Source organism: Pelobates fuscus, chromosome 4 (genome assembly GCF_036172605.1).
Source record: "Pelobates fuscus isolate aPelFus1 chromosome 4, aPelFus1.pri, whole genome shotgun sequence".
Classification (NCBI taxonomy): domain Eukaryota; kingdom Metazoa; phylum Chordata; class Amphibia; order Anura; family Pelobatidae; genus Pelobates; species Pelobates fuscus.
In genome coordinates this window covers 181,499,243-181,525,060 of record NC_086320.1, presented here as the reverse complement: position 1 = coordinate 181,525,060, position 25,818 = coordinate 181,499,243, and the positions used below count along the sequence as shown (strand labels likewise).

Below are 25,818 nucleotides of genomic sequence, written 5' to 3'. Positions count from 1 at the left end.
GCCCATCCCATGTGTTCCCTATTAAGGGTTAATAATGTATAGGGGTGTATATAAAAAATACCCCTTTCTGTCTCATTAGAGATTTTTGCCAGAGGCTCAAGGAAGCAAGGTGAATGGTTAGAGTTAGGACCCACCTAGGGGGGTCTGCCTTGACGTTGGCAGGTGGGCTCATTCTCTCATGGCCATTGGAGGTAACTAAAAAAAACTCCATTTGTTTAAAAATACATAGGGATAAAGGAGAGAGCGCAAGTAACTTGTTTTTCTTTGGTTTTTACTATATATTTGGGCTGATGTGTACTGTAGTCATTGCAGCCGCCAAGGAGTGATGGGAGTGAGCGCAGGACTTTTCTTTCTGCATTTGTATCAATTTTTTGTATTACTCAGCCTTGTTACAATGCAGCCGCCCATCCCATGTGTTCCCTATTAAGGGTTAATAATGTATAGGGGTGTATATAAAAAATACCCCTTTCTGTCTCATTAGAGATTTTTGCCAGAGGCTCAAGGAAGCAAGGTGAATGGTTAGAGTTAGGACCCACCTAGGGGGGACTGCCTTGACGTTGGCAGATAAATATATTATGTATATTTAGCTCAAAATTAGGGAACACATGGGATGGGCGGCTGCATTGTAACAAGGCTGAGTGATGCAAAAAATGGATACAAATGCAGAAAGGTAACTTGTTTTTCTTTGGTTTTTACTATATATTGGGGCTGATGTGTACTGTAGTCATTGCTGCCGCCCAGTGATGGGAGTGAGCGCAGGACTTATCTTTCTGAATATGTCAAGCTAGTAGGACTGAAATGTTGTTTATATGTAAATGCAAGTCTTCTTAAAATAAATTTGCTCTTTTGTTTATTTTGAAGCCCTACAAGCGTGCAGACGGCCAGTGTCTAGAAAACTTTTTTATACTGTACTTTTCTAAATAAACCTACGTTACTATGAAAACTGACATTTGTTTTTTTGCAGCCCACATAAACGTAAACCTTGTTTATTTGGCCTATGTTAGCCTTTGAGTTTGACATGCTTGATGTAAGACTTTTGTAGCTTTGAGTCTGAGTATGCTGTTTCTGGACCAACCAATCATGATCTAATTTTGGATAAAGAACCACAACATTATTAGTTATGACAGAGCATGTTAATGACAATATGCAAGAAATCGTAAAATAAAATGGTAAATATAATTAGTTCCTCTTCTCAATAATTTGTTACCTATCAGTAGCTGAACTACTTACATTATTAAATGTCTGGGTAATTGAATACCGAGTAATACAACTTGACAGACTCTGCACTCTTAATTTAAAATTCCCATATCATATTTGGGACCTACAGATATTAGGATGGCTGAACTTGATCGACACAAGTCTATTTTCAGCTATATAACTATGTAACTATATTGAGTCAGTACACTGTATCTCCACACTCCTCTTGCATCCACAGTGTGTATACAAACGTAAAATGTATATTTTAACCCAAAATACCAATTGTCCCTTTTCCAGCATCAAGTTCCACACTTCTCTAGACCTTTTATTGGAGTAAAGATTATTTATCACTATTCATTTTTTAATGTTTAAATGCTATTCATTCCCGCAATCAACTCTCCAAGCAAGGCAGGCTTTCTTCCATTCGGGTGAAATCCATCATGATGTTAAAGATTGCCCACATGTGAAAAATCAACCCAATGCTGTGAAACCCACCTACCTCTTTACATTTATACTTCAATCACACCTTAAAGAAACACTCTAAGCACCATAATCATAAACACTACATCTGACCGTACTGGTTATGGTGCTAGGAATGCCCTGACACGGTCTACATAGTAATAGGACAAATCATGATTTGACATTTATCTTTGACCACCCACGTTTTCTTGTCATTCAAGGGCCACAGTAAGCAACCCAAGGTATTGTAAATGGGGGAATATCCAGTCTTTTTTAGTAGAAACACTAGCCAAAATTAGCATTAAAATTTGTTTTTCGCATTTTTCACACACAAACAAATATGAACGCTAACTGAGAGTTTAACAGAAAGGAATGAATTAAATTAAAATGTAGAAAATTGCACTTAAAACTTCTAGGCTGAATGCTTGGCTCACATAATATATTGTGTTGGTTTACTTTTGTATTTCAAAATAGGGTTTGCTATTCCTGTATCCAGCCTGCAGCATATGTTGGCTCAATATAAATAAATTATAAGAATAATAAAAGTATCTTAAAGTATGTGTCAGAGGGATCAACAGCATTTCATATATAAGAAAGGATGAATTATTTTCCCCTCTGTCCTTCAAGTTCCACTCCTTTTCATCCTCCTCTCTCTAATCGGACATTCTTCGTAGACTATAAACTTGTCTGGTCTTTTTGAAGACAACACATTACCTTTTAGATAGATTGTAAAGCACCCATTGTGTTGGTAAATTTTCAAGACTGCAATGATAACCTCTGTTTTCTACCTACTGTTTTATGTTATAACTTGTTTCTAACATTTGTTATTCATACACAATACATAATGAAAAGAAAACATAAAAAAGCCAGACCATTGGAAATGGTAACTCTCTTGTTTGTAAAGCAAAAATAATGAGAACATAAATCACTAAAAGAGCATGCCACTGTAACTAAATGGCATTCATTCATAACCTCTTGAAATTAACATTCAAGGATTATTCACAAAATAGTATTTTGCCCTTATTCGTCTCATTTTGCTAAAATCTACTAGAAGAGCTAATATAATGAACTGAAATGCAGTGCAATGATGATATTATGGCAAAGCTCTAGTCACATATGCACACCCAGGTGGCTACATAAGTCGTTCTGCGTGAGATTTGTTAATATGTGCATTTACTGTGTGCAGCAGAGTGGAATCCCAATTAAAGCACATGTATATGGTGAGGTGTTCCATAATGATTTTTCGTAAACACTCTTTTATATCAACTATTATGAGAGTAGATGTGCACTGCTCAAAATAAGCAGATGAAATGCAGAGCGCCAACATCCTACAGGATGCAGCCCTAAGACAATATAAAAGAAGGCCAGGAAAAACACAAGAACACATTGATTTTTTTTTTTTACTATTCTAAAAAAATTATCATTTTTTATTACTATTTACATGTAGCTCAACTGGAAATAATAAAAAAAAAAAAAACAACATAATTTATATATACAAGTTTAGGCAAAAAAACGAAACAACCCGACAGTAAAAAGAAAGTGTACATATATATGTATACACAATTTTGGCTTCAATATACCTTTACACAGTGGGACATATCTCTAAAGTTGTATGTATTGCCAGTGTCCCCCATAACAGATATTGTTAGAATGCCATGCTTTATTTTTTCATATCTTCGCCTTGTTCCTGTTGCTCCTTCTCCATTCTCATTTCTCTCAATTCCTGTCTGTACTTCCGTTCAATAAAACGCTTCTGATGAGCCATCTGGGGGAAGTTATCTGGAGAACGAAGAAGAATGACGTCACCTATGTGATGTTTCTAAAGAACCATTCCCTGCTGGGTGTATAGTAAAATTCATGAAGCAGAGCAGAAACGGCAACATGTCCTGATTTAACCACATGAGGAACACGAATTGCCCATAATTGGAACAAGTGTACTATGTCCAGGAAAATCTACTTTGCAAGCATTGTGTAGATTCCGGTAACAAACATATGGCATCTCTACAGAGCTAGTTTGGCTTTGTCTTGTAAAACAAAGAACTGTCTGTGTCCATAGGTCTTTAGAGAAGAAAGTTCTCCAAGCATGTTTTAAATGAGAGCACAGAGATTTTAACAAGAATAAAATTTAACACAAAAAAAACTGAAGAAAAAAAAAAAAAAAAAAAAACAACAAATGACAAAATCTTACATTTATCCAGTGCGTCCACAGCAGCCCCCATCTCAGCCTGCTGAATGCTGCAAGAACAAAACTCCAATTAACCTAATTACAATCATCAGCTTTAACTCAGCTCTTAAATTGTTTTAAGTGGCAATAAGACAGGAAAATGAGAAAGAGACATGCAGTATTTCTTGAGGGTCTTTATATATACATATATATAGCAAACACTTTAAATGATAGCTTTGTAATTGCTTTACGTTTCTCAAGTATTTTGAAAAAGAGCCATCCATTGCATAAAGTCCCAAGTTGCAACCTATTACTATACTTTTTTCCTGTGTACATATTTAACTGTTTGAGTAACATATGTATGCCCAACATACCGGCACTCAAGGGATTAAAATGTTCCCGAGAACTACGCTCATGTTTCTGATGGCCCAGTGTAGCTGTATTTATCTACCCTGCTAAACAAATGAATTTCAGGATTCCGATTAAGTACTTATAAGAGAAAACCTTTGGAACAAATGCACCTGCACACAATACATAATCCTTTGTTCACTCTAAAAAGCTCTGCACATAATTACCTGCTCATCATTCTTGCATAATGACAGGTAAACCCCTTAATCTACACCAAAAGCAGGAACAAAAAACGGTACAAAAAAGGATCTTGTGCAGAATCCTTACTGATACAAATGTTTTCCAACCATCCAGAAAGAATGCTAACAGAATTCAGTCACAGATGGGTAACAATAGAGACTGTCAAAGAGCACAACAAAAGGGATGCAACATAGATTTTCTGTCAACCTTTCCTTCAAATACGTCATGGCGGTTCACAGATGTATATAGCTTTGTTAATATGTATGTAATAAACTGACAATATGTGTATGATTTGACTAATTACAGCTGACAGACCCAGGTTAACCTGACATGCACCAGAGGAAGGAAAATACTTTGGAAGTGAAAGACTTAATCACAAAGTGCAAATGGACTTTTTAAGATGAATGCTTTAGGGAAATTAGCCCCAAACGTAAAGTGCAGGAGAAGAGAAAGGTGCAAGGGGGCAGTCTAGGGTAAGGATGTAAAAATAGGCCAATGCTGATAAACTACAAGAGACTTTCAGGGGTACGTGGAGCTTTAAAGGCTGTAATGTAGGCATTAGCAGGTCAGTGCAAGCCTTCAATGGGTAAGAGTAGGGTTATTAAAATTATTTGATTCAGAAAGAAATGACAAATGGCAAGGTTTTAAATTTCCACAAAAAGGGACAGTGTATTTGCTCCAAAATAACTTCATTAAGATGACGTGGTTTGGGTTTTTAGAGTGACTCATTAAACTGGCGGTAATTGACTTGCTGCTTAATGTGACACTACGAACTACACTGGTTCGGTTTCATATACACTACTTGCAAGTGAGATGTAAAAAATAGTTACTTAGATCTCGTAAAAAAAAAAAAAAAGATAAATAAATAAATGTTAATATGGTAGAACAGGTGAAAGTATTTTTAATGTGTTGTTAATCCAAGAACCTTCATGCAAAAAACAAAACAAAAAAGCAAAAACAATCAAGCCACACAACACAAAAATGTTTACCTTGGTCCTTTACCGCAGCCAATACGTTCACCTTTGAAATATACAGCAACGGTATAAGTTCTGGCATGGGAAGGTCCAACAGTCTGAAGTGTTCTGATTCAAAGCAAGAATGAAATTATTATTTTATTTAATTTTTATTTTAACTGTCGTTAAAAGTACACTACTTTTTTATTTTTTTTTAATTCTTTATTTTTGTAGTGCTTTGCAAATTACACAAATGAACATAGACATTGCCAGGTATCCAGAGAAAATATCAATCATTAAACAGCATCACAAGTCTGATTCTCTGCACTTTTTATAGTTATAATATCTAGATATATATTCATGCTTGTAAGTTATAGAGTAAGGCGAACATTGACAAGTTGCTACATAGATTTCAATCACGCTGAGGGAGATTAACAGAACATGCTCACAAATTACGTTTAACTCTAAAGAACAACGCTTAGCTGAAGGCATATGTAGGCAGGACCAGCTTGACAGGATATAAGAGAGACCTTATAATAGCAAAGAGTAGCTGGGCAGTAAACCATAATAATAGTATAAATTGCTCCAGGCTGAGTAAAAGAAGAGAAAAAAAATAAAAAATATTAACCACTGGAGATATTGAATATAATATAGCATAAGGGGATCGGTTGAAACCGGGGTTGTGTGCCTGCAAACCAGTCTCTTTCAGCCCATGCCGGTCCGTGGCAGGTTGTCTTCCAGGGCAGGGTGGCCTTTGTGCCCCCCTAGCTTGCTGACATCGCTTCGGGCGTTGGCTCTGGCGGTGCCCCGTGGATTCAGCTGCCGCCCATTCGCTTGTGTTGCGCCGATCAGTGCTTGGTGTCGGTTCAGGCTGCAGTAGGTGCTGGGATTGTGATCCGGTGGGTTGCATGTTTGTGACGGTCGGTGTGCATATCTGGATGCATGCATTTGCCGGCAAGGGATTACGCCCGATAGGCCTGCCGCAATTTTCCGTCTGTGGGCCCGTTGGAGCCTGTGTTGTCGGGCGGCCATTTTGGAGGCTCGTGGTGTTTGCCTGTAGTAGCTCCGTCGAGCTGCAGGTCGCATCCACAAGGTCACCGTTACCTCGGCTTGGTGGTAGGTAGCTCCCCTCCTCTGCAGGGCGTCCCTGAAGCTTGAGCAGAGGTGGTCAAATGTTTCCAGAGGGGACATGGGTGGCTGGTTGCATTTGCTCCGCTTTCTGCGTTTACGCTGGGCCGCCATCATGGATTTGCCCTGTGGGTCGGTTGCCCCAGCTTGACATGTGTTTGGGTCGCCTGCTTGCGTACAGGGCGGACCGGGATATCCCCCACCGGTCCAGAGGGGGGGGGGGGGAGAGTTGCAGAGAAATCGTTTGGTGGCTTTTGTGCCGAGGAGAGCGGCCGCCTCTCCCCGGCTTCAGCCTCAGTAGGCCGCATCCATGTCTCCGTTTTCCCGGCTCCCGCATCGATGGGTTCAGGAGGGCACCCCCGACGTGGGTGGCGCACCCCTGAGTGGCTTTGGGTGAGATTGTCTCCGTTTTTGCCCCGGATCGTGTCCGCTCGGCAGGAGCCCATGTTAGGTGCGTCTATGCGGCTCGGTGGCCAGGCTCCGCCCCCCCGTTATACACTACTTTGACCGCCATTTATTAGTACAATATTCATATGCGCATATGCTACTAGGTTAGTGTTTAATACTTTCAGTCACATGTCACACTCCTGTGTGTTTCCAAAGATATCCACAATATGCCTCACACATTAAATGAGCACTATAGGATCAGGAACACAAACATATATTCCTGACACTACAGTGTTAAAACCACCATCTAGCCCCCCTCTTGCCAACCTAAATATAGTAAAGTCTTGAACGGGAATATAAAGACTACAGAGACAGGGCAAGCCTGACCTAGAAGGCAAAAGGGACTAAGTGGGTAATATGGGCGTAACCCAAATAAATCAGTCAAGAGAATAACTAACAGTTTTTCAAGAGTAGAACCCAAATGTTAAAAACACCTCGGGTATCAACTCTCAAAAACACATGAGGTTACCCACATGAAGCGTTAACAACTCAGTATAAATAGTACAATTACAAGTACTTAAATCTTTATTAGGAAAATCACGTTAGACAAATAACCCCGCATAAAACGTGAAGCAAACAAATAGTGATAAAAAAAAGTGTAAGTGCCAAGAGAAAAAGTTTTAAAAAGGGAGAAATCTATCAAGCCTGCCAGATCTGTCCCATGTATAACTAACTTGGATCCATCCAGGTAAAAGGCAAATGCTCCAGTAGCTATTTGAGATAATTTTATAAATTTAATGTATTTGAGATACATATAAAAGTGTAGCCAGTGGAGCAATTCTGCAACAAAAGGAAACAGGTCGGTGTGTTCACAGGATAACCAGCTATCCAGTATAAAGGTATAGCTTCAATTGGTATAAGAAAGGGAGACAGGTGTCAGTATAGAGACAAGAATGGGGCTATTTGAAATAAATTCCATCCCTATATAGGGAATTCTATAAACCGATTAACCCCTTAAGGACCAAACTTCTGGAATAAAAGGGAATCATGACATGTCACACATGTCATGTGTCCTTAAGGGGTTAAAAAGAAAAAAAAAAAAAGAGTGTAGGGAGCAATAGTAGATATCCCACCCCTATCAATCAGAGAAAACACTATTCAGGGTGTGAGAGGTAATGGTAAAACAAATTCCCTCAAGTGTTACTTAAGTGTAAAGAAAGTATCTGGGATAATAATAGACAGTATAGAAGTTAGTGTTATATTAGAGTAATACCCCAACTAGGACCAGAGCATGCAATTTCCCTATTAAGATACCACAACACTATATTTAGAACTGTCCTCCCCACACTGAAGGGATATCAAAGTTCCCAGTCTGCCCCAGTCTCTAAGTCGAACACTAACACTATAAAGTGAGACAAAACAGCACTAAATCCCTATGCTTACCCTACAAATAGCTAGCTGCTTCAAGGCAGCTCTAAGATACAAAACAGCTGGCTACATAGAAGACCCTATAAAAACAGATACATTGGTTATCTTTCTTATTATTTACTCTTTTTTTGATTTACCAGTTTGGAACCCCTCACTCTTGCTGGGTGTGGGATCCACTCCGCCTTGTATTATATAAAAACAGATAGCCTAACGGCAGCGTCTTGCTCGACGCGCGTTTCGGCGCTATATTGCGCCTTTCGCAAGAGATTGTTGACAGGGGGAGCCCGCCGGGTATTTAAATGGTATAAACAGCCTGAAACAGCCTCCATAATAAAACCATGTTAACCCCTTAAAGGGTTAGAAGCATCCACGGATGTGCATGCTTCATATTAATAACAGATATGAAGCTCCAAAGCTTTATTAGGACAACATCAAAATGTTATAGTTTAAAGGGCAGTATAGTATGATATAAAACCAGAGTACTGCTGTAGGTTAATAGCCCAATAGTAGTACAGTATGGTAAGTATATATATATATATATTAAAGTAGACCTGGTGATGTATTTTACAGATTCCAAATATTTAAGGAGTGAGTAAACTAATTAGATAATATGTGCCTCAAATATCAAATGGTACCATTTTTACACATCCCCCTGATTTTCTACAGATTACAATATAGGTCCTGCCTTAAAGAAAATTATGATAATCAAGCGACACAGAGTAGAAATATTCTTATAGTAAGGTCAATAAATATTTGATAGGTAATGGTCCTGCCTTGTGGTTTACATTACAGTGCCTAGAGATCTTATATCAAAAATTACCTTTAAATTTGAGGCAATACTTTACCAGTTGATCCAGTTTACATAGATTAATCACATTTGTGCTATGTACACATGGAAATAATCTAAATTACAGGGAGAATTTTTAATGGGAGAATTTTTAAAGAAAGGGAGAGAAGGAAAATTGTTCATAAAGGCCCTTTGGACTCAGTATTTTCAATCTGTATATCCAAAAGCACTCTCGTTGCCTTAAAAATGTATCATAGTCACCTGCCTGGCACTTCTTTTCATCAATTCCAAACCACAAAAGCATAAACCTTTCGAGTTGCCTACGTGACATTCTCGAAGGTGTCTCGAAATGGGATTGTCTACTGGGTTTTTTGGAGACCTAATATGTTCCTGAATCCGTTGTTTAAACGGGCGGAAAGTCTTCCAAACATATTTGAGATTACATTGGCCGATGAGAAGGTATACTATACCTGCCGTATTGAAGTTGAAAAATTAGGTTATTTTAAACTCCTCTTTTCCTTCACTATCCTTCACATTTTCAGTATCCCTCTTGATGTATTTCCATTCAACACACCTTCCACATCCAGAGGTACCAGTTAGAGGGTTATGAAGCCATCTTGTGGAGGAAAGCTGTCTCTGTTGTAGACGACTTGGGGCCCTATAGGTCTCGAAGGTTTTACCCCTACGTACTGGAATAGTCATGTTAGGGGCGAGTACCTCTTTTAAATGATCATCGCTAGTGATCAGTCTAATGATCCCCTTGGAATCTTTTGATGTCACATTGGGTACAGTATCATTTATCAGTATATCACAGTCAGACTCCAGGGCCATCTTATAAGCTTGTTTCAAGCATTTATTAGGATATCCTTTCTCCCTAAACTGGTTTCTAAGGTCCCTTGCTTTAATATTGAACTCCTCGATGGTGCTACAGTTTCATCTAACCCTGAGGTATTGACCTGTAAGGATACCCTGCCTTTAGGGTTTTGGGTGGAAACTGTCCTATCTGAGGAGATTATTAGAGGCCGACAGTTTTTTATACAGAGTAGTGTGTATAGTGTTTTGGTTTGTGATGGAAATTGTCAGATCCAGAAAATAGAGAGCTGTAGGTATATTTAATGACAAGCTTGCAGCATTGGATACAGAGAGGTAGTCTCTTCATCTTCAGAGGCTTGCATTGTCACGGCTCCCTATGCCGCTGGGTTGTGAGCTATCGGACTGTAGTTATTGCATCATTTGCAATAAACAAATTTAATTTGCAATGATGCTTATCATTTATACACGATTGCTGGGTATAGTTGTATAGCCTGGCAGTCGTGTATATACATAAGTGCCAGTGTGAAGGGGTTATTAGAAACAAAAATTAACATTTTGGTTGGGCTTTTAAAAAAATCATTTACCAAATAAAGTTACAGGTAAGAAAACAATGTTATAGACATTTGCCCCACATATTCTGGATGGATCCATGTTAGTTCTACATGGGACAGAACTAGCAGGCTTTACAGATTTCTCCTTTTTAACATTTTGTCTCTTGACACTTACAATTGTTTCTTATCACTCTTTGTTTCGCGTTTTAGGTGTGGTTATTCGTCTAATGCGATTTACCTAATAAAGATTTAAGTACTTGTAATTTTACCATTTATACGGAGTTGTTAACTCTTCATGTGGGTAACCTCATGTGTTTTTTGAGGGTTGATATCCAAAGTATTGTTAACATTTGGGTTCTACTCTTGAAAAACAATTTTAGTTAATGTCTTGACCTATAGTAAAATCTTACTTGTATTCAAGTCTGCAGCTGCTACCTCTGCCCCTGACCTGCTTGTGAACTGTTTCTGTCTGCTAACATCATCAGAAGTGGTAGTCTGAGCCAATCACAATGCTTTCACATAGGATTGGCTGATACTGTCAAAGAGGCAGATCAGGGGCAGAGCCAGCACAAGTTAGAGGGACATTGTAGGCACCCATACCAATTCAGCTAATTGAACTAGTCTGGGTGCTGTGACCCTTTTGTACTTAGTGCTGCAATGTTAAACATTGCAGTTCCAGAGAACTGCAATGTTTACATTGCAGCTCTAAGTCTGCCCTCTGTGGCTGTCTAACAGACAGCCACTAGAGGGTTTCCGGAATCCAAACATACTTTTGGTCTTCAGCATCAGATTTTCTCCATAGGAAAGCGTTCCTATGGGGAGATCTAATGCGCGTGCACTCATTGCTGCGCATGCGCATTAGGTCTCCCCGGCCGGCTGATGGCGGGGAGGGGCGTGGGCAGAGCCTGTTTTCCTGGCACTATAGAATCCCTTTAAACACAGCGCTTGCCAATCAGCATTTCCTCATAGAGATGAATTAAATCAATGAATCTCTATGAGGAAAGTTCGGTGTCTGCATGCAGAGGGTGGATACACTGAATGGCAGTGCTACCTACTCTGCAGCACTGCCCCAGGAAGAACCTCTAGCAGCCATCTAAGGAGTGGCCATTGGAGTTATCAGTAGGCTGTAATGTAAACACTGCATTTTCTCTAAAAAGACAGTGTTTACAGCAAAAAGCCTTAAGGGAATGATTCTACCCACCAGAACAAATTCACTAAAAGCTGTAGTTGTTCTGGTGACTAGAGTGTCCCTTTAAAGAAAGCTTTAGGTTATCTGTAATATGTACACCCGCTACAAATACTAACATCCATGTATTGCACATCTAGTCTCTTGTTACAGCCCAATTAATAAAAGTGTGTCTGGCATTTTCTACCTGTGACAGTATTCTTGTATGCAAATGTATGTTTCTGTGAGCATGTGTATATTTGTGTCTGGGACCGTATGCATATGGGGGGCTGCCTATGGCTTTTTTGCACTTTGTTTATGGTGAAGCTATGTTTTATAACTCTGTGTGTATGATGATTGTCTTCAGAGGGGACTGTAACAGGGTGAGTAAAGGAGTAACTGTAGCAGGATGAGTGTGACAGGGTGAATGAGACAGGGTTGGGGGGCTGAGTGTGAGAATGAGGGAGGGCAAGCGGGCAATGGTTGGAGTGGGTGGGTTACAGGGTGAGATAAGGTAAGCGTGACAGGTTTAAATTGTTAATGTGACAGGGTGAATGTGGTATGGTTGGGGAGGTATCACAAGGTTGGCGGGTATATGGCATTATTGGAGTGAGTGATAGGGCAAGGGGAGGTGAATGTGACAGGATTAAGGGAGGTTAATGTTACAGGGTGAGTGTGTCTGGGTTAAGGGTGAGTTTGGCACGTTGGAGGAGGGAGTGTGACAGGAAGAAGAGTGGGGAGCGTGACAGTGAGAGAAAAGGTGAGTAACAGTAGGGGGGGTTAATTTGAGTGTGGCAGAGCGAGGGGAGGTGAGTGCAGTTTGGTTGGAGAGGGTGAGTGTGACAGGATAAGGAGGGGTTTAAGTGAGTGGCAGGGTTAAAGGGGTGACAGTGTGTGTGAAAGGGTGACTGTGTGGGAGTATGGTGACAGTGTGTGTGTGGGAGTGGTGATAGGGTGTGTGGAGGGGGGTGACATTGTGTGTGTGCATGGAGGGGATGACCGTGTGTGAAATTGGGTGACAGAGTGTGGAGGTTGGGTGACAGAGTGTGAAAGGGGGTTACAGGTGGCAGAGTGTGGGAGGGAGGGGGTGGCAGTTAATATAGAGTATCGGAGGGAGGGGGTGACAGAGTGTGGAAGAACGTGACAGAGTGAGAAAGGGGGTGACAAATGGCAGAGAGTGCAGAGGGCAACAGGTGGCAGAGTAAAGGAAAGAGGGAGGTGGCGGGGGAAGGGGTGACAGGTGGCAGAGTAATGGAAAGAGGGGGTGACAGGAGGCTGAGCAAGGGGGTGACAGGGGGCTGAGCAAGGGGGTGGCAGGGGGCTGAGCAAGGGGGTGATTGGTGGCAGTGGGAGGGAAGGTGTACAATACCTTTTTTCCCTGGTGTTCCGGTGAGCTTCCTATCTGGTCTGCAGCTCCGCCGGGAGTGAGCTGCAGAGCATGTGATAGGAGTTTTGCGATCTCCAGAATTCAGAGCGTTGCCGTGGCAACCCACTGCAACGCTCTGGTTGGCTGGTGGTTGCAAGACACTTTACTTTAGATAAATATGAAGAAAACAATCTAATCAGATTTACCTACAAAGTGAGGCAACTGTCTGAGACACGAAATGTGTTAGTGTCATCTAGCTGGTGTAGGAGACATAGTGGATAGGGGTACGTGGATAAGGAACGGAAGAAGGGTAAGATATGACAGAGTGGTTAGTGACTATGAGTGGGTAAGTGGGTTGGTTATACACCGAATATAATTATGTGGCAGAGGTGAATTTGACTGTATATGGTTATGCGACAGAGTGTGAGACAGGGGGAATATGACTAGGTGAATGCATGTAACAGGTTGGGAGTATGCATTATAGGTGAATGAAACTAAACTGGGCTGGTGAGAAATAAAAATGGTGGGTTCATGTTACAGCCACGCATGCTATAACTAGGCTAGTTAGGTGGATGATTGTAAGCAGAATCCACAGGAGTTGCCGACCGAGCAAAGGCACCTTAAACAGGCGATGTGCCTGTCGTACAGCACCCCATGCATAACTCTTAGCTCAGACCTGGCTGAAAGTGTTATTTATGAGAAGAGTGCACAAGACTATGTAAAGCTGTACAATAGTTTACTATTATGTGAGAAAATTACGCTGGAAAAAAAAATGGTAGCAGATACCTGAAGCATCCATCCATAAGAAATAATTAGGCTAACACAGTAAAGAAACTGAACAACACTTACAAATAGGCAGACAATTCTATGACCTAGAAACAGGTTTCACTTTGCCTTGCATGCTACTTGGAAGAAAAGAAAAAAAAAACACCCATAGTGGAGAAGCATAAAACTACTTGTCAGAAACGGTTTTTATGTCTTACTTGTACAGAGGTATATCTGGCTCTTTCCCTTCTGTTCTAAGAGTAAGGCAGCACTGCTGGAGCTGGGACTTTGGATCATTCCAGTCTTGATTTAAAATAAACTCCTACATCACAGAGAACAAAAACAGGTTACAAAATAGAGTCATCCATCATTGTATTCTGGCTGACAAACATTAAAACACAACAGAACAGAAGCATTATACTGTACGCTAAGAAGGTTTCCGTGAGCAGCTCAGGTGTTATGATTCTTTTTCAAAGACAAGTTAAAAAACAGTATTTTGCTTGAATCCTATTTAGAGCTATATTGTATTTTAATAATCAAGTATTTTACGAAGGCCTTCTCTCATTTTAGCAGCTCTAGTAATTAACATAGTGAAGAGCTAACAGTGAGGTTTTCATCGTGTGCTATACAAAGATGCACAAAATGTCAACCAGGAGACCAATACACATATGTAAAATTGGTGTTATGTTGTACAACTGCTTGATTATCTCAATAATAATAATAATAATATATTAGCTAATAATATTGAGTCGTGCTAAAATTGGATAAGTGACAGCTCCGCTTTAAGGACATAGGAATCGGTGTAGAGCTGGATAAACTGACAATACATTTGTACTTCCTTATTCGTTTAGCACTGGAATACAAATTTGCTGTGTTAAGAGTATGAAAAAAAAAAAAAAAGGTTAAAGAATGGCTGCAGAATTTTCTGTTTAAATTTATAAAGTGATCTTCTCTGATGCCATATTGTATTAAAGTAAACAAAGAAAAAACAAAAAACATAACACAAGATTTATAATGAAAATTCTACTACCCACTCAGTAACATATTCTTTTTAAAAACCATTCCCAACACCTTAGGATTAAATGCTTTGTATGTGTAATACAGAAGAAGCCAGCTTTCTTCAATTTGCCCCTAGAGCAGTCCATCTTTCCTGAAAAGTGATTTTATCCTCTAACATATTGACACCCTTGAGGTATTTGAAGAATGTTATCATTTTCCCTTAGTGATCTATCCTAGCAGCATACATCTGCAGTGCTTAACAAATAAACTTGTCATTCTATTTCCATTGACTTTTTTAGAGCATCTTGTTAACTATTTCTGGTACTATGTCTGGAAGAAGAGGCTGCATATAAATGCATACAGCTTGCCTTGTTTATCTATCTATGGATTTATACAGCACATACACGATTATACATGTACACACTATATATAACTGTTATATTACGTTGCAAGCTAATAAAATGAAAACACAAGCAGACACTTCCATCACATGTTCAGATGAGCTAAAGGTATAGCAACCTGCAAGGCTAAGCGACAATAAAATAAATTTACCTTCAGTCGTGGAAAGAAGCAAACATTCATAAACGTGTGGACGTATTCCAAGTCCTTATCAATATAAAGTGCAGCAATAAAAGCTAGAAGTAAAACAGATGGGTTAATATCACACATTTCTCTAGCCATCTTTAAAAAATAGAAAGCAATAAAAACAGGGAAAGGGGAACGTGCCAAAGCCACCGCTTATTTTCTCTGTAAAATTAAGACGATGGGACATTGAGTGGTTCGAAATATGCAGCTACTGCAGATGATAAGCAAGTGGTTAAGTTAAAGGAACAGGTTGGTGGCGGGTAATGGGAGCATTAGCGTATTGCAGACACTAAAATGCATTCTGACCTTAAATATTAATGTTGCAGTCACCAAGGCACAAGCACTTATAACAACAAAAACAGAAATTTTACTGCAAATTATTTTTCCCTAAAATAGCGAGGGGATGTTCTTAATCATGGTGGACCGGTACAACAAGAAATGAAGTTAAATTAATAATGGGAGACACAAACATAGATCTGTACTGTTACTATAGTAAGGAAAAAATAATTAACAGTATTTCTGTTTCCCCCCCATGTATAGTAGCAGTACCTGTGGGATAAGTTTCCAAAATAGTAAAATTAGGAAAAGACCGGTTGGAGCACCTTGATGGTTGTCATAGTTCTGATGGAGTGCACATTCACTGTAAGAGGTAGTTTACCCCCTTAAGGTTAGATTTCTCCAGGGGGACTCCAAGCACCATAAGGCACCATAACAGCTTAATTTAGATAAAGTTATTATGATCAATAAAGTTATTATGATGCCTATACTGTCCCTTTAATGTGATGTACCAACAGTTATCAATCAAAGTTTCAGATAAAAAAATAATTATTTTATAGGATTTGAGCATGTGTACTGTGTGGCCGCCGCATTCAAAATGACTGAGCGAACAGAGAAAAGATGCCTACTTTCAAGGGGACTGAGGAGTCATTGTCCTATGTGCAATGCTTCTTCAATAAATGTCTTTATTTTTCATAGATGGCTGGATACTTTCCTACAGGTCTTAGAATTTTAATTATTGCGCAGATTTATAAGCAATTTGGACACAACACACAGTAGATATTTGTCTATTTTAAAGTGCACGTTTTCTTACATCAAAAAGTTACTTTAGTATGTGTTTTACTTGATTTGCTAGCAAGCCATTTTACTACTGACTGATCCTTTCAGGAAATGAGCCCGAGATGGTCAAGATGCATTATGATAATGTTATACAATAAATTATACATAGTACACAGTTAAGGTGGTGTGTGCTACAACCTTCTGTGTTATACATCTGACTCAAATTACTTTTGTTGGAGGGATAAGCTTTCAATCATATGTATCATGGCCATAAAATTTCACTAAGACAAAATAGGACTACTTGTCATTATGTGAAAATGTTGGGAGGGAAGTAGAGGTCTTTAAAGGAATCATGTATAAACCACAGAGGAAATATGCTGTGGATTATATAAAACTACGTTAAAGTTGCATTATATTTAGCATTTTGCCATTAATTATTTTGCAATGGCTGCACCGGAATGAAAAGCAGGAAGTAACAGGATATGATGTCAAATATTTACAATACAGCTTGTGATTTAATATTGAGCTGCAGAGTTTCAGATTCCAGGATGCCTGCAATATTTACCGTATATTGGATTAAAAATACAGACAAAACAATCATATGTGGGTATCTGTTAGCCCAAACACTGTATGGCTCAGGATGTCTGTTAAAGCTTATTCTGCTTTTGGAAAAAACAAAATGTGACTATCTGTAAAATTAACCAACTAAGGTCTAATATGATTTATTTGCCAGAAGGTCCTTCAAGATGTCCAGGCCACACAGGAATTACAGAGTAAAACAGAGATAAATGTACAAGGATTGAAATATTCAGATTTACCCAGTCAGATATTGTTTTGTATATGCAAAATTACACTTTTTTTTTTAGTCGTTATTTTTTACTTACACTCCAACAAGTCAGCCAACGTCTTCGTTCGAAAGCCAACGTTCCTTTTTGTTTTGTCATTAGTAATGGCAAACTCTTGCATCCCAAGCTCTTCTGCTACTTTAGCTTGTGTTCTGTTGTTCACAAGCGAACTACGCAGCAGCTGTAACAGACAGAATTTTTATTTTATTTTTTTAAATAAATGAAAAACACAGAAAAAGAAAGAACAAAAAAAAAAAAAATCAGGACAATGGGAGGACATAAAACTACCGGCATACAATCCAAAACTCTGACATCTTAAAAAATGAAACCACTTAATATCAGCTTTTAGTGTGCATTCAAAGAGGCACATGTCTTCATAATTCAAACAAATTCTACTCTCTGAGCTAAAGTAAAACAAAAGAACAACTCGATCGTGAGATTTTACAATGAATCTACGTTCTTGGTTTAAATTCCCACTGTTTGGTCTGGCCTGGCTCATCATTTTTATGTAATACAAATTCAGTGCTCACTACTCCCAAAGCAATCCAATTTATAAGCCCTGCTTTTTATATAGCTCACTTATCAGGTATTTTAGAATGTTGGAAACATCAGGTAGTAAATGAGAAAGGTGTTGAGGGAATAGGGGTGGAGGGGAAGTTGAGTGTGAATAATACAGCATAGTTTGCACTTATCATTTACCGAGTCACAATGACAGGACTAATTAGTCCTCATCAATATAGTCTTTATTTACTGTCAAGTTATATAATAAACTGTCCAAAATTACAAGGAGGAGAAATAGGGAATTTTCTATAAAATGCATAGCGTGTATTTTGCATAATGGATTTAAAACTTTTGGTTACTATTAATAGAAACATCTAGATGTTCTGTGCTAGTTGCTTTACATCATGGGTTTAACACAGGTAGATAATTTCAAGTAAAAACTGCTGAAGCACAACATGATGCTGGAAATATAAGTCCAAAAGGTGAAGATACCAAAAGATGAATGTGTATTGGGGTCTTTGAAATATATATATATATATATATATATATATATATATATATATATATAATCTAACAACACCTAACCTACAATTCACACTTTAGCAAAGAACCTACTAAATGCATGTATATGTCAAATGTGATGTAGCTTTTATACAAATTTTTAAACATTGATAAAAGAAACAGATGTGTATATCATTAAAGAAAATGCATACACAAACTATATCCTAGACATAGTTGAGGGGATGTATAAAAATGTGTCTGAAAAAAGGCACCGAGATTGTGACATTCATAGTTGGGACATATGCATAATTTGGCCACAGCTACATGAAAATTTCAGTATGATAGCTGCGATAGAACACCAAACAGATTTTATTAGCGTTTAGCTTTTTACAACAGAAGATACACTGCTTGGCCCCAGTGGTGTATTTTGGATTTCCCTGCACAATGCGAAGGGAACTCAAGGGATTGGGACTGAACAGCTGTGAAACCTTAAGAAAACCACTAATCACGGAGGCTAATTGGAAAAAAAAAAAAGGCTTTTCTTTTGCTAGGGAGCATAAAGATTGGACTCTGGAGCAATGGAAGAAGGTCATGTAGTCTGATGAGTCCAGATTTACCCTGTTCCAGAGTGATGGGCGCATCAGGTTAAGAAAAGAGGCAGATGAAGTAAGGGAACCAATCATGCCTAGTGCCCACTGTACAAGCCTGTGGAAGCAGTGCTATGATCTGGGGTTGCTGCCGTTGGTCAGGTCTGCGTTCAGCAACATTATGTGCGAATGCGTGCCGTAATCAAAGCTAAAGGCGGTCCAACAATATTAGAGTGTGTGACTTTTTGGGGGGCGGCGACTTTTTTTGGCCAAGCAGTGTATATTCTTTTTTTTTTTTTTTTTTGAAATTCTTTATTTTTGTTGCGCAAAGGTGAACAGACAGTTATGTCATGCCACAATAGCAGTTGACATAAATAGCTTAGTACATGGTTGACATAAGAAATGGTTGGCAGATAACACTTGCGCAAGTTTTTAAAAGGTGCAGTGTGGAACAAGAGGAAACATCGCACATGTATACAATATGTAGTTAGTGGAGTAACTTAGCGGCAATCTCTGCTGTGCAGTATGCATTGAACACATTATAATAATAAATCGTAAGCTATTAGAGGAGCTCGTTACTGTATGTCTAACATAAGGTTGTCAAAGTGACTATCGGCGTCGCGATACCTGTGAAGTACAACGTTAGTGCAGCAGTTATACTCATTTTCCTGTTTGCGTTTTCTTGTTATCGGGCAGGCGTAAGCAACCATCTCATGTCGTCACGACAACAAGTACAGGTATATTATTATTATACAGTTCATGCTATGGCAGGTAGAGGATCTGCACAACGTTATAGTGAGGAGCGGGGTGAACGCTTAGTCAGCATGAGTAGAAAAGTAAGCATTGAATGAGTAATAAAATTAAGAGTAATAGTAAGAAACATAAACATAAATAACACTGCTTAATAACAACAGGGACTGGAGCAAACTTTTGTTAACAGAGGGTAGACACAGGACTAGTATTGCCCCATTCGTATTCCGAAACATAGCTCGTGAAGGTGTGCATTACCATCTGCCCACTGCCAGGTAGGTTTTTCAGGGTAACACCATATAAAAGCTTATGTGTGTATCACGTCTCAACCGCATGTTCCTGCCATAGAGTAGGAAGACAGCATTGGCACGATATTGAGGTACAATTTATATGTTGTCTGTAGCAACGGAAGGACATTGAGTGTGTGCTAAGGAACCAGCGGTGCTGTTCCAGAACTGTTGTATAGGTGTCTGAGTGGGGGGATAATCTGAGTGACTCGTGAAGGACAAGTCCTATATTTACCGGTAGTTAAGATTATTGGTTTAGGGGAGGGAGGAGTAAGCAGGCCGATTACATTTGCCGTGTAGGGCAGAAATAAGCGTCTCCGGGTGTGTCTGGACCTAGCAGGGTGGGTTTTAGAGTGTAGGGAGACGAGTGTATCGTTACCAATGTGTGGTGTTGCATCTAGTATAGTGAGTGTAGGAAGAAAACAATACATATAGATTGACTTTTGAGTCCCGGTAGGAACGTGCATAAGCACCATGATCTGGACGGTGGAGGTGGGTCGTTCATTGGCAGGATAGTCCAGGGTGTGGGGGCTCCGTAGATGGCCACTTGGGCTGAAGCCTTCATTGTCCGCATCTGGCTCTGTAACCTCCTGTGGCAAAAATGTGTGGGCCTTGGTGTCAATGTTTGCGTCCCAGTCAGGAGATTCCCAGGGGCTGGGGTGTTTCTCCGGCGTGTCAGGCGGTGTCTATGTTGTACCTCCGATTGGTTATCGTTAGTGATCAGTTGAGGCTTGTTCGTTGGATTGGAGCTCGCCGGTCATCGGGTATGCTGAATAACGGCAGGGTATGTTAGGGCCACCGCCAGGGGAGGTCTGTGGAGTCCATGAAGGCAGTGTATATTCTGTGTACATTAGGCAACTTACAATAACTTAAAAAAAGTAAAGGTACAATATTTAAGCACGGTTTGTTGCAACATTTTACATTTTATAAAGTTGTGCTTGTTCACATTTATAATGCTCATTCTGACCAAATGTATACTACATGAAAACATATACTATTGAAGTACAGAGACAGCACTAAAACTAGGGTGATCAGGCTCCATGAGAGATGCAGTGTCATAATTTATACATTAGACAAGGCTTACAATATAGATGGGAGTGGTAACTCACTAGTGAATCAGTTTTCACTGAACACACTACTGTGTCCAGTCATTCATACAAAGCCATCTCCCACCCATCTGCTTTGAAATTCAATCGTATCTATGCATCAGTTTAATCGGTCATTTATAAATCAGCAAGTGGTAGACATTTTTGAAAAATTAGATAGGTTCACCGCCCTGTTGTCATCTATTACCCAATATATGTGTGTAAAACAAAGAACCAGATTCCTATGTCATTACCATCCCACAATAAGCCCTTTCTGTTTGGAACTGGCAATTTGTTAGATTAAAGGGATTGTAATTTCACTGCACGTCCTCTTTTCTCTACATTGTATGCAATTACAATACATTTACCTATTCGTAATCCCTATGACATTCAGATAATGTCATTCTGTTTGTGCCCATGCCTTAAGGTAAATCACATTAAGTAAGGAAGACTGCTGGCACATTGATTCAGTCGGCACTGACAGCAGCCTGCCCACAACAATATAATTAATACCTAGAGGGATCATGCGTTTGCAATCTCAAAAGCCATGTAGCATGTGTGTTCATTCATGCCTGAAGCGATTTGATGGTTTAACACGGTTTTGGAGGAATGTAACATGAACGTATAGGCAATTAACATTCTCAAGATTTGAATATGAGGTCTTGAACGCATACATCTAAAAATCATCCTAAATGTAAAGGTTAAAAGGAAGAGATTTAACGTAAATGTGTCAAGAATTTTTTTCAGCTAGTAGTGGATCACTTGAAACTAGCTATCAATAATATTTCAAAAAGCTATTATTCTGAATTCTGTTTACATTAAACTTTCTAAAAACCTTTCAACAAAAATAAAGCCAAAATAGAGAAGCCATGTGTGAAAAACTAAGTACACCTAAATAGCTTGTAGAACCACCTTTAGCAGCAATAACTTAGTAATAACTTAGAAGTAATCGTTTTCTTTATCAGTCTCTCAAATCGTTGTAGAGAAATTTTGACTCACTCTTCTTTACAATGTTGCTTCAGTTCGTTTAGGTTTGTTGGCATTTATTTATGCACAGATTTCTTGAGATCTCGCATTTCAATTGCTTTGAGGTCTGCAGCAACACCTTGATTCTTTTCTTTTTCAGCCATTCTGTTGTAGATTTGCTGATATATTTGGGATCATTGTCCTGTTCCATTACCCAATTTCTGCCAAGATTTTCCTATCAGACATATATCTTCAAATTTGAATCTAGATTACTTGGTGTATAGAGGTGTTCATGGTAAACTCAATGAATGCAAGACTCACAAATCCTGTGGCAGCAAAACAAGCCCAAATCATCACCCTTCCACCGTCGTGCTTGACAGTTGGTATGGGGTGTTTGGTGAAGACCAAACACAGAATATCGGCATAAACATGGCGCTGTGCATTATGGCCAAACATCTCTTCTTTGGTCTCCTTTGTATAAAGGACATTGTTCCAGAAATCTTGTGGCTTGTTCAGATGCAACTTTGCAAACCTAAGCCATGCTACCATGTTCTTTTTATAGAGTAGAGGCTTTCTCCTTCCAAACAAACCATACTTGTTCAGTCATGCCCCTGTATTCTCACTAGTCAAGTCTCTGCCATTTAGGAGTTAAATCACTTTTGTGACACACATCCTGCATGGGGAAAAAAAAGTTGTAATTTTCAAAATCAGATGTTAATTTGTTTTAGGAGTTATTTCCTGATTTGTCAATTGAATTTTAATTTCAAAGTTGTTTTGGTGCCTATAGTGTCCCTAGAAAAAGATTTATCAATGTGTGCTCTGGGGCATCGCAAGGTTTCTAAAAAGGGACAGGACCTAACTTGCAGTGTTAGCGGTAAACTTTGTTGAAGCAAGTTTGAGAATCATTTGTCTATGAAGATTAAGCAGTTTTTTTCTTATGCCATTAGACTGTAGCTCAAATGGAGTGGACACAAATTGAGTATGTATGCTTGATGCCATTGTAAACGTCTATGAAACAGAATAATAACAATAAAATAATTTAACAAAAGTTCATAGTTTTAACACTAGATGGAATTACGTAAGCAGTATGCATCCAGCCTGCTATAAATCAGCTACACAAAAAGCCTTCATTCTGGTTTCTGTGGAGCAACCACCAATGCCACTATGAGTGCACAGGCCTTATCACTAATTACATTATTGATTTGTCAAGCTGAAGAAACAAAGAATGCATGAAGCAGCAGCCTCATAAATCACAGAGCCATGCCGCTGCAACATATTTAAACACCACCTACAAATCTCCAGCAGAGCCGTGGCAACGAAATAACTGGTTATTCATCAAAAGCAAAATAATTCACTAAATGCTGGACTCCGCCTGTGATGCCTGCCTTCTCGGAGCATGATTTATGTGAGTCTCACCGTTAAGTGGCCCTCGTGATGATCGGGGAAATGTATGAATAAATATTCGGTGGCTACCAGCTGCATTATGGAGTCACCCAGGAATTCCATTCTCTGATTGTGGCCTCTGGAAGAGATAAAGGAAACAAATAAACATTGATACAGGAAGATCGATAATCACTCAGGGACTGACATATTAAAATAAAGAGCCATTTATAAAGGACTTTTTTTTTTTATTCTAAGCTTGACATGTCAGTCGTGCAAAATAAAAATAAATGGTATCTATTAAATGGCTGAATCATCAAAAGCAGGGAAGAAGTGAACACATTATGGCTTATCAGGGCTTATGTACGCTAAGTCGAGTACAGAAAGATAGAAGAGTACTTTCTAGCGTAAGCAAAAGAACCGTTTTGCTTGATTAAAAGTGGCGTAAAAGCTATAGTCCAAACAAATAACTCAGGACCTGTACAGTTAAAAAGATAGGTTATAATGCATGTTTAACTGAGCAGCCAAAAAGAGTGTCTTCGTAGTTAACACTCTGTGTTCCAGAGTTATGGGTAGCGCATTGCTCTGCAATTCTCTGCTCTGATACAAAAAGAGAAGCAAGGTAGCCCCCCTCAACTCTGTGTCTTACAGAAACGCTATATGTTTATCTGGCACATATGAGTTTAAAAGACTTAAATCATAAATTGTTTTTTTAAGGGCATGCCATCAATAATGTTTTTTCAAGACCTACTTTTAACCTTGCCTTTAAAGGACCACTATAGTGCCAGGAAAACAAACTCGTTTTCCTGGCACTATAGGGTCTTTAGTTCCCCCCGCACCCTTAGGGTCCCACTTCTGCCAGGCTGAAGGGGGAGAAAGGGGTTAAATTCTTACCTTTCTCCAGCGCCAGGCATCCTCGGCGCTGGGGAACTCTCCTCCCTCTTTTGACGCCAGCGCTGAATGCGCATGCGCTGCAAGAGCCGCGCGCGCATTCAAACAGTCGATAGGAAAGCATTTCTCAATGCTTTCCTATGGACGTCAGCGTCTTCTCGCTGTGATTTTCACAGTGAGAAGCGCGGAAGTACCTCTAGCGGCTGTCAATGAGACAGCCACTAGAGGCTGGATTAACCCTATTATAAACATAGCAGTTTCTCTGGTTAACCCCTACATGGACCTGGCACCCAGACCACTTCATTGAGCTGAAGTGGTGTGGGTGCCTATAGTGGTCCTTTAACTTTTGTGTTAATAAATTTTAACAATGTGTATATATATATGTGTATATATATATATACAGGGAGTGCAGAATTATAAAAGGCAAGTTGTATTTTTGAGGATTAATTTTATTATTGAACAACAACCATGTTCTCAATGAACCCAAAAAACTCATTAATATCAAAGCTGAATATTTTTGGAAGTAGTTTTTAGTTTGTTTTTAGTTATAGCTATTTTAGGGGGATATCTGTGTGTGCAGGTGACTATTACTGTGCATAATTATTAGGCAACTTAACAAAAAACAAATATATACCCATTTCAATTATTTATTTTTACCAGTGAAACCAATATAACATCTCAACATTCACAAATATACATTTCTGACATTCAAAAACAAAACAAAAACAAATCAGTGACCAATATAGCTGCCTTTCTTTGCAAGGACACTCAAAAGCCTGCCATCCATGGATTCTGTCAGTGTTTTGATCTGTTCACCATCAACATTGCGTGCAGCAGCAACCACAGCCTCCTAGACACTGTTCAGAGAGGTGTACTGTTTTCCCTCCTTGTAAATCTCACATTTGATGATGGACCACAGGTTCTCAATGGGGTTCAGATCAGGTGAACAAGGAGGCCATGTCATTAGATTTTCTTATTTTATACCCTTTCTTGCCAGCCACGCTGTGGAGTACTTGGACGCGTGTGATGGAGCATTGTCCTGCATGAAAATCATGTTTTTCTTGAAGGATGCAGACTTCTTCCTGTACCACTGCTTGAAGAAGGTGTCTTCCAGAAACTGGCAGTAGGACTGTGAGTTGAGCTTGACTCCATCCTCAACCCGAAAAGGCCCCACAAGCTCATCTTTGATGATACCAGCCCAAACCAGTACTCCACCTCCACCTTGCTGGCGTCTGAGTCTGCCCTTTACCAATCCAGCCACGGGCCCATCCATCTGGCCCATCAAGACTCACTCTCATTTCATCAGTCCATAAAACCTTATAAAAATCAGTCTTGAGATATTTCTTGGCCCAGTCTTGACGTTTCAGCTTGTGTGTCTTGTTCAGTGGTGGTCGTCTTTCAGCCTTTCTTACCTTGGCCATGTCTCTGAGTATTGCACACCTTGTGCTTTTGGGCACTCCAGTGATGTTGCAGCTCTGAAATATGGCCAAACTGGTGGCAAGTGGCATCTTGGCAGCTGCACGCTTGACTTTTCTCAGTTCATGGGCAGTTATTTTGCGCCTTGGTGTTTCCACACGCTTCTTGCGACCCTGTTGACTATTTTGAATGAAACGTTTGATTGTTCGATGATCACG

At 39.4% G+C, this 25,818-nt stretch overlaps 1 protein-coding gene across 2 annotated transcripts in view; it reads right to left on the bottom strand.

The window, feature by feature from the left end:
- Positions 1 to 3,167: 3,167 nt before the first annotated feature.
- DROSHA (drosha ribonuclease III) overlaps positions 3,168 to 25,818 on the bottom strand; it is a 169,148-nt gene continuing 146,497 nt past the window's right edge. For both annotated transcript variants that reach the window (XM_063451827.1, XM_063451828.1), the window contains 7 exons: positions 23,330 to 23,435; positions 17,276 to 17,417; positions 15,303 to 15,385; positions 13,970 to 14,073; positions 5,398 to 5,490; positions 3,845 to 3,891; positions 3,168 to 3,435 (listed from right to left, as the gene is read on the bottom strand). In XM_063451827.1, coding sequence (XP_063307897.1) covers positions 3,317 to 3,435; positions 3,845 to 3,891; positions 5,398 to 5,490; positions 13,970 to 14,073; positions 15,303 to 15,385; positions 17,276 to 17,417; positions 23,330 to 23,435 — 694 coding nt within the window. In that variant the 3' untranslated portion in view covers positions 3,168 to 3,316. The remainder of the gene's footprint in view (positions 3,436 to 3,844; positions 3,892 to 5,397; positions 5,491 to 13,969; positions 14,074 to 15,302; positions 15,386 to 17,275; positions 17,418 to 23,329; positions 23,436 to 25,818) is intronic.